Source organism: Triticum dicoccoides, chromosome 4A, assembly GCF_002162155.2.
Source record: "Triticum dicoccoides isolate Atlit2015 ecotype Zavitan chromosome 4A, WEW_v2.0, whole genome shotgun sequence".
Classification (NCBI taxonomy): domain Eukaryota; kingdom Viridiplantae; phylum Streptophyta; class Magnoliopsida; order Poales; family Poaceae; genus Triticum; species Triticum dicoccoides.
The window spans coordinates 732049929-732058720 of NC_041386.1; the positions used below are offsets into that span (position 1 = coordinate 732049929).

Sequence of the window (8792 nt, forward strand, 5' to 3'; positions counted from 1 at the left end):
AAAAAGTCCGGAGTTGTACTAAGTTATTAAAATATTGAATAGCCAGTGTAATAGATAAGTTTTCGTCCAAAACCTTGATACTTCCTAAGAGATTGTCCAGTTTGTACATGAAGTGCATCCAGTTTTTGCCGTAATCCTCTCTACTTCTTTGCACATGCTATGCGGGTAAAATGATGATACCTTGCCAAGTTTCAACCTTTTCAGAGTTCATTTTGTAGTGCTTTTCACTTTCACGGTGATTTAGCTCTGAAAACAAATCAGTAAATGCATTGAAAATAGCAAATTATGTCAGAAAGGGTTGAAAGTTGATGACATGGATTTGAATTGTGTATCTGAACGCAAAAAAAGTCCGGAGTTGTACTAAGTTATTAAAATATTGAATAGCCGATGTAACAGATGAGTTTTCGTCTGAAACCCTGATACTTCCTAAGAGATTGTCCAGTTTGAACCGGCTCTTGTGTAAACATGTAAAAATATACATAAAATACATTGATCAGTACCGCCTTTCAGCCAAAACGCGCTACTGCTACAGAGAAATACATCAAAAATACATTGATCATCAATGATCTTTTTGTGTACAATTTAAATTGTCAATATGAGTCCTCTCCGGTAGGAACCAGAGAAGACTCATATTGCGGCCGCAAATTCTACACATAGAGTTCAATGAAGACCAAGTGGTTGTGATAGTTTGAGAAGTAACATATTTAAGGTGGTAAAAACTCTGTTAGCGGAGCGAGGTGGGACTAAAACACCGCTGTCAACTAGGAACCTCTAGTACCGGTTTGTGGAATGAACCCGTACTAAAGGTGCCGTGGGCCCCCAGCCTGAGCACAGCCTGCAACATCCACTTTAGTACCGGTTCGTGGCTCGAACCGGTACTAAAGGGTCACCACGAACCGGTACTAATGATCTCCGCCCCCTAGCCGTTTGGACCGGCACTAATGATCACATTAGTGCCGGTTTTGTTACAAACCGGGACTAATGTTCTTCACATTAGGCCCTTTTTCTACTAGTGTTTTTCAAACGACTAAGTCGAACCCGGCTGCCGGCACCTTGCAAAACAAGGCGACCCCATGCATCACCCCGCACTCCCACAACAACACTCCTTGTTGTAGAGTCGCCACCCTCTTTGTAGCATCACCGCCCCGCTGACGTTGCACTGCTAGCAACACATGTTGACTGGTGGCTCTCGCTACACCATCCATGCATCCCTCACATCATTCGCCTATAGCAGCGACCTAATTTGTGGGCGGTGGCAGAAGCGAGCTGTCAGAGCGGAGAAATTTGTGCAAGGCGAGGCGAGATCCATGAGTGGGAGGAGGCGGGGATGAAGGGCATAGAGGGGAACATGTGGTTTTTGTGAAGAAGAAGAAGCAGAGAGGGGTGCGTGTATCCCGCGTGACGCGTGTCGAGCGGAGGGGACAGTCTATAGGAAGAAGGATCAGCCGGTTGCTTTTTTTTGGAGGCGTAAACCAAGTTTTGCTGCTCAAACTCCACGTGGGGAGGAATGCAAATAGGATCATGGGGTTGGATCAACCAGATGTGTCTCTCCTGATGAAGTGAATGCAAAAACCTGACTACCCTATCGACATCATCATTAGTAGCTCTGCCTTCAAAAGTGAAATTACAATTAAATACTAACGCCCTACTCTTACGTTCTTTGATGATATTCCCATAGACTCCACCGCTTCCTCCATGGATATCCTTCACCACCTGTTTAGAGTCTGATGCAAGGATGAAATTCGAAGATTCCCTGTCAAAGATAAGCCCTCTAGGCAAGCAATGGCTTCCAACTCGGAACATCATTGATCCCATGAATTTTCAAAGATGAACTCCCCATAAAATCTCCATTCGCGTCACGGCACACCGCCACTGCCGCGCACCTGGTCTGGTTCCTGGATAGTCCAGCATCGACGTACATCCTTGGCAAAGCCCGGTTGCCTTTTTTAGGGGATCGACTGGGATTCGATCCCGCGACGAACGGGGCTAGAGCAAGACGCGACAACCACCCAGGCCACTTAACTTGTCATGATTACTTACATGCTTTTTTTTTCTTTCTTCTTTCTCCTTTCTTTTTTCCTTTTCGAGAAACTTTCTTTTTTCATGATTTTTTTTCTGCAAAATCGATGAACTATTTTCAAATTCTTATGAACTTTTTCCAAATCCGATGGACTTTTCTTTCGAATTTGGTGAACTGTTTTCATATTCGACGAACTCTTTTAAAACCTGTGATGAACGTTTTTCAAATTCGACGGACCTTTTTTCAAAATCGATGAGCTTTTTCCAAATTTCGTTACTTTTCTTTTTCCAAATTTGACGAACTTTTTTCATTTCTCCGCGAAATACATATGTTTCAAAATTCATGAACGCTTTTCTGAATTGATGAATTTTTTTCAAATTCGTGAACCTTTTCGACCTCGTAATTCTGCGATCCATGTTTTTGGAACGAATGGGAAAGAGCGAGTGGGCCGGCCCACGCGAGGCTGCTACGGGCGCCAGCCGAGCGAACCGGCGCCGAAGAGGAGGTCTCGGTAAGGGTTTCCACCCAGATCGACCAGCCGCCGCCGCCCTCCGCCGTCCCTCCGTCAGCGGCGCTTCCTCCGTCCCTAGCTCCGGGAAGGTGAGCGCCCGTCCAGCCCAGCCCCTCACCCCCTCTCTCAATTTGCGCCGGGAAGGACGAGATTCCGCTTCCGCATACGCACGCCGTCTCGAGAAGCCTCCCCAAAACCTCTCTCTCTCTCCTTTGGCGCTGCTAGGGTTTCGGCGGGGCCGGCGATGGGCGCGAACGAGGAGGAGCGCCAGTCCCCCGCGCGGAAGCGCGAGCGCGAGGAGGAGGAGGAGCCGGCCGACGGCGGCGAGAAGCGCCCGCGCGCGGGGGACGAGTCGGAGGGCGCGTCTCTGCTCGGGCTCGCCAACTACGCGGACGAGGAGGAGGAGGAGCGCGGGGCCCCGAGGGGGCGCCCCAACGGCCGGCCACGGGAGGAGGAGGAGGAGGAGGAGGAGGACGATGAGGACGAGGACGAGGAGGACGAGCGGAGGGCTCCGGAGAGGCGGCCCAGGCAGGTGGAGCTGCGCCGGGACTGCCCCTACCTCGACACCGTCAACCGACAGGTATAAAATTCTTTATTTCTGCCATTTTTACATGTTGATTCAGTGGCAATTGCCCACATGTGGTACCGCAATTGCCCGCGGTACCTAGCATTTCTAAATGTGTATATTTCCTTTGATCCCCTAGGTTGAATCTGTAGGCTACAAAAACTTTAAATCGGTCTGTGGGCAAACTGGGCATATTGGGTTGGTAAATAACTAAATATAGAACATGTAGAGATGTAGAACTGGAGCTTGGTACTTAGCCATTTAATTTGTTGGTACTTGGTAGTACCTACACAGTGAGGTCTAGTTGATTTTTCCTATGGTATAGCTTGTTAGCAGCTGATCCTCTTCATTTCAAGCAGTAATGCAGTAGCCTACTTTGTACACCGATGACTTGTACTCCCTCCGTCCCATAATATAAGACGTTTTTTGACACTAACGTCTTATATTATGGGACGGAGGGAGTATGTGTTAAGTTTTCATCCCACCACACACACAACTATGGTTACTTGCTTCCTAATCCAGTACATCAAACCTCTGAAAGGCTCTTATGTTTCCTGCGTTAGAAAAATTGCAGCGGTGACTTAAAAAATACCCAGTTTTACTAAAATTGGCTGTTCTCCTTTATCCCTAAGAGTTTTGGTTTACCGTTGAACTCTAAACAAATGACAAATCTGTGAACAGCAGGGCTTACTTAACAAGTACTTTTATTTGTGTGTAAATTTCGCTATCTCCTTTGATACCCTAGGAGGCTAGGTTTAACCTTTGTAACTACAAAAGCCCTGGATAATTGTGTGGCACACCCTTTTGGTGAATATTGGTATATACATCCTACAATCTCATGACAGATCCCTAACCCTGTCCTACACAAATTCTTTGATATAGTCGATTCCCTACCATTAGATGATACTTTCTGCAGATTTTATTATATTAAAGCACGTCCATGTTCTAGTGCTCTACTCTGTGCATATATGTTATATCCTCTTTTTTTGGGAGGTGGAGGGGGCAAACTTTATGGTTGAGCGAGCCATTCTGCACTCTCATGGTTATCGATGCCTGATTATATTTTTTCCTGCTTCGTAGGTCCTTGATTTTGACTTTGAGAAGTTCTGCTCAATCTCCTTATCGAATTTGAATGTGTATGCGTGCCTAGTTTGTGGAAAGTATTACCAAGGAAGAGGCTTGAAATCGCATGCATATACCCACAGTCTTGAGGCAGGCCACCATGTCTTCATTAATCTCCAGACTGAGAAAGTTTACTGTCTTCCTGATGGATATGAGATAAATGATCCATCACTAGAAGATATTCGACATGTTCTCAATCCAAGGTGATCATTTGTTGTTTCTGACGTTATTTATTGTCGCCTTTGTTGACTTCAGTAATCAGTTCTGCCTTTTATTGATTGGTATGGTTTGGCAGGTTTGCAAGAGAGCAGGTTAAAATTCTTGACAAGAACAAGCAATGGTCAAGAGCTCTGGATGGCTCCAATTATTTACCTGGAATGGTATGTATCTATGAAACTCTCTAAAGGCTTGTCTTCTCTTATTCTGCTGTGTTGTGCTGTGGAATCCTTCCAGTTAAGGGAATATTTACCCATTCTAGCAAAATAGCGTTTTTAGTATTTTTTGAAATAGCAAATAGAAGCACTTGTTTGAAGAAGCTGTAACAATGCCAATGAAGCCCAGAGATACTGTGGACTTGAATGGTTTAGTCGAGCTCTCCTTTTTTGCGATCTGATTCTACATCACTACCTCACAGTCTTCCTATATGAATGCCACCGTGTGACTTAAGGACTGGTTTAGATTGTCTTTATTTGCTTGATTGTAGATGGAAACCTGCAAGCATTTAGGCTCTTGTGATTTGAGAGCTAAATTATTAATCACTTTTCTGATTAAATCTGCAGGTTGGTCTTAACAACATTAAGGAGACTGATTTTGTGAACGTCACAATACAATCACTGATGAGGATTACCCCTTTGAGAAATTTCTTTCTCATACCTGAAAATTATCAGCATAGCAAATCCCCACTGGTTCATCGGTTTGGAGAACTAACTCGGAAGATTTGGCATGCTAGGAACTTCAAGGGCCAAGTTAGTCCACATGAGTTCCTTCAAGCAGTTATGAAGGCTAGTGAGAAGAAGTTTCAGATTGGTGTACAATCTGATCCAGTGGAATTTATGTCATGGCTCTTGAACACGCTGCACGCGAAACTAAGAAGTTCAAAGAAGAAAAATAGAAGCATCATATATGATTGCTTTCAGGTTAGTTTTAGTATCAATTATGTAATTGATAGGACTTGCTGTAGCTTACCTGTTACATTTGAATCTTGTTTTGGCAGGGAGAACTTGAAGTTGTCAAGGAAATTCACAGGAAGCATCTAGTGGATGATGAGCAGAATGGTGAGGCAGGTTCGCAGGTTGAAACAACAAGTGACGGCATGGTCACTCAAACGTCTCGGGTTCCATTCTTGATGCTCGGTCTTGACCTGCCACCACCACCCCTTTTCAAAGATGCCATGGAGAAAAATATTATTCCACAGGTTTGTTCACCCAATCATCTCTGCTTTTTGCTGGAATTGCAGGACATGTGTCAAGTTTTTACATGTAAGGGGTGCTAGAATGGTGTTTATATGATGGAATTTCCCTGGTTGTGATGTAAGAACCAACTGACCCTGACTAATTCAGTTAGCTATAGCATCGATACATTAGAGACTTGATTCCCTATGGTCCAGCTGCTAGACCCGAGGTCTTGTTTCTGAAGTTTATGATCCTTCAACGTACACGTAAGACTAGTTTCGTTTCCTTTTGTTCAAGCCATGCTGTTTAGAGCATCAAATTTTAACTGGCTGTAGGCCTATTTATTACTTAGGATATTGGTTACACATGCAGCCAGAGTAATACAGAATAGTCCTACAATTTTACATTTGTGATTTGTCTGGAGGTATGGTCTTTCTTGGAGTCTCTTTTGCATGTACATCTATGTTAAGGGGTCTCCACCAAATTTTGTTGATGGGTATATTAAACAAGTGAGCCAACTTCACCAGTTATTGTCCACATGACTCTTTGCCTGAACAGTGTGAATCTTGGTCCACACTTGAATAGTGCACACTCGTTGAAGGGATATGATTTTACATGCAACATGAAAGCTTGGCATTGATTTTTACATAGAAGTTTTATGTTTCAGTTCTCTGTATCCTGGTGATTGGTAATACTCTAATTCAGAAGCTTGCACGGTGTTCAGGTACCACTGTTCAATATACTGAAGAAGTTCGATGGTGAGACAGTTACAGAGGTGGTACGGCCATCTATTGCCCGGATGAGGTACCGAGTCATCAGGCTTCCAAAGTATATGATCCTTCACATGCGACGGTTCACCAAAAACAACTTCTTTGTGGAGAAAAACCCAACTCTAGGTAACCTCCATGTTTTTCTTGATTGAACTTGCCTATTCAGAGTCCCCCCCTGGCCACTCTCACCAATCCTAAGAGCATTTTCTGTTCCATGCAACAGTAAATTTCCCCGTGAAGAACTTGGAACTGAAGGACTACATCCCATTGCCCAAGCCAAAAGAGAGCGAGAAGCTGCGCTCAAAGTACGACCTCATAGCCAACATCGTACACGACGGCAAGCCGGGCGAAGGATGCTACAGAGTATTCGTGCAGCGCAAATCAGAAGAGGCGTGGTATGTGTTCTCTTTCTCATTCCTAGCATGAATATATTGGAGTGACTCCGGCAAATCATTTGCGAATCCTATTTGTCCCAGGTATGAGATGCAGGATCTCCATGTCACCGAGACCCTTCCACAGATGGTGGCTCTCTCTGAAGCCTACATGCAGATATACGAGCAGCACGAGTGAGCGACGGGGGACGACGGATGGGGGCCATCATGTAGATTTCAGTGCCCCTGTTTTTTTGGCGCTCGACACAGATGATGTTTTACAAGCTAATTTATATGCCTGAGTCAAATTTTTGAGGGCTTGAGTGTTGTATGTCTGAATTTAGTTCCTTGAGAAGTAGAAGAGTCTGAGGAACTCCGATGCACTGTTAGTTTCTTGACGCCGCCATGGAGAGATCCCAAGCAGCTGTAAGATGTAAAAAACGTACCCGCACTCTTCGAGAGCTCGGTGAATTTTCCGAGCATTGGTTTTTACCAGGAATGCGCCGTTCCATCATGCATATTTGTTATGAATCTGTATGTTGCTACCAAGCAGGAGTGATAGTGGACTTGTTCCCAAGGGTTCAAGATGCATTTGCATATATTAGTGTATGATCCTGATGGTTGTTACTCACCATCAGTTTCAGCTGCAGAGACAGCAAGTTCTTATCAAGTTACTAACTTACCATTTGCAATACATCTTGCTTGGAAACCTCTAGAATTTTTTTTGCTATGAAGTTACTAACTTACTATTTGCAAATACATCTTGCTTGGAAACCTCCAGATTTTGCATGAATCGACGTGACTGTTAAAAGGCTACTTTGGTTGGAATGATCAGTGGAGGAAAACCATTGAATATGAAATTTTTCTGTAATGATACTATTCATGCCTTTGGTTCAGAGGAATGGGGGAGCGACTAGTATAAAATCTGAGTGTAGTGTGCAAAAATAGAAAAACAGAGCTGGGGAGTGGGGCAAAAGAAAAATGAGGAGTTTTCGCCTTTGGTTCAAAGGAAGGGGGCAAAGGAAAAAATGAAGGAGTTTCCATTTGATCCCATTTTAAAAGGAAAAACCTGGTAATTCTAACATTCACTTGGACATTTTTCTTAAACAAATTCTATGCACGATGAACAAGACTATAATTTTTTTACGTGTTTTTAACTTTGATTTGATCATATTTATTACTCCAATTACCGTGAACCAAAGCATCCAAGTTGACAGAATCACAGAATTTCTAAGTTTACTATGTTTTGTACATACATGCATCTATTATTTCTACTCCCTCTGTTCCGATTTACTCGTCGTGGTTTTAGTTCAATTAGTTCAAATTTGAACTAAAACCACGATGAGTAAATCAGAACGGAGGGAGTATATTTTTAGAATCCTGCAAACTGAACGAGCCCTCAAATTCTGAGTTGAATTTCATGATTATTATTTTTGCTTGAATTCAACATGTGGCTGTTCAAATTCTGACATGAATTCGGTGACGTGGCTGGCCTTCTCATGTATGCCTCCAACTATACACTTTCTCCGTCATATTTACGTATTTTCCGGGAAATCCGTCTTCGTCTGCCGTTCCCGTAATGTAGATATTACGCCTCCTCGGTGTCAAACTGCCCGCCAAAGGTAACGAGACGGGCGGAGCCCCATTTGCGCCACCGCCCGCCCCCAATGCCGTGCTCGCCAGGGCCCCGCCGCCGCCCGCCGCCGGCGGTGCCAATCAGCGCCGGCCTGCTCCGGCAGCTTCGGATCGCCGCCGGCCAGGGCTCCCCGCGCCGCCTCCTCCTGCAATCCCTGGCGCTGGTCCTCACCTCCAACCTCTCCTCCACCCACGCCGCCGTCTCCTCCCGCCTCCTCAACTCGCTCCTCCCGCACCTCCCCGCCGGCCGCCTCCACCTCCTCCGCCTCCTCCCCTTCGACCACCTCACGCTCCTCCTCTTCTCCTCCTCCTCTTCCGCCGCCAACCGCCGCCCCATCACCCCCCTCCCCGCCGCCTCCTCCCTCCACGCGCTCGCCGTCCGCTCGGGCCACCTGCCCGCCGACCTC

The 8792-nt window shown here is 45.3% G+C and overlaps 2 protein-coding genes across 2 annotated transcripts in view; both read left to right on the top strand.

The window, feature by feature from the left end:
* Positions 1-2552: 2552 nt before the first annotated feature.
* LOC119288217 (U4/U6.U5 tri-snRNP-associated protein 2-like) lies at positions 2553-7401 on the top strand. The gene is made up of 8 exons (XM_037567851.1): positions 2553-3111; positions 4177-4421; positions 4514-4598; positions 4998-5354; positions 5432-5632; positions 6334-6505; positions 6603-6774; positions 6856-7401. Exons 1-8 carry the CDS (start codon positions 2776-2778, stop codon positions 6947-6949), a joined length of 1662 nt encoding a protein of 553 aa, XP_037423748.1. The 5' UTR covers positions 2553-2775; the 3' UTR covers positions 6950-7401.
* Positions 6967-8792, top strand: part of LOC119284298 (pentatricopeptide repeat-containing protein At2g44880-like) — a 4158-nt gene continuing 2332 nt past the window's right edge. Inside the window, exons 1-2 of the mRNA XM_037563482.1 lie at positions 6967-6980; positions 8336-8791. Of these exons, the coding sequence (XP_037419379.1) occupies positions 6967-6980; positions 8336-8791 (470 nt within the window). The remainder of the gene's footprint in view (positions 6981-8335; position 8792) is intronic.

What these genes read in the sequence shown, in the direction of transcription:
- LOC119288217 (XM_037567851.1), top strand. Translation starts at nt 2,776, where the DNA reads ATGGGCGCGAACGAGGAGGAGCGCCAGTCCCCCGCGCGGAAGCGCGAG. An exon ending in TCGACACCGTCAACCGACAG is followed by an intron (nt 3,112 to 4,176) that starts GTATAAAATTCT and finishes CCTGCTTCGTAG; the next exon opens with GTCCTTGATTTTGACTTTGA. An exon ending in TCATATATGATTGCTTTCAG is followed by an intron (nt 5,355 to 5,431) that starts GTTAGTTTTAGT and finishes TTGTTTTGGCAG; the next exon opens with GGAGAACTTGAAGTTGTCAA.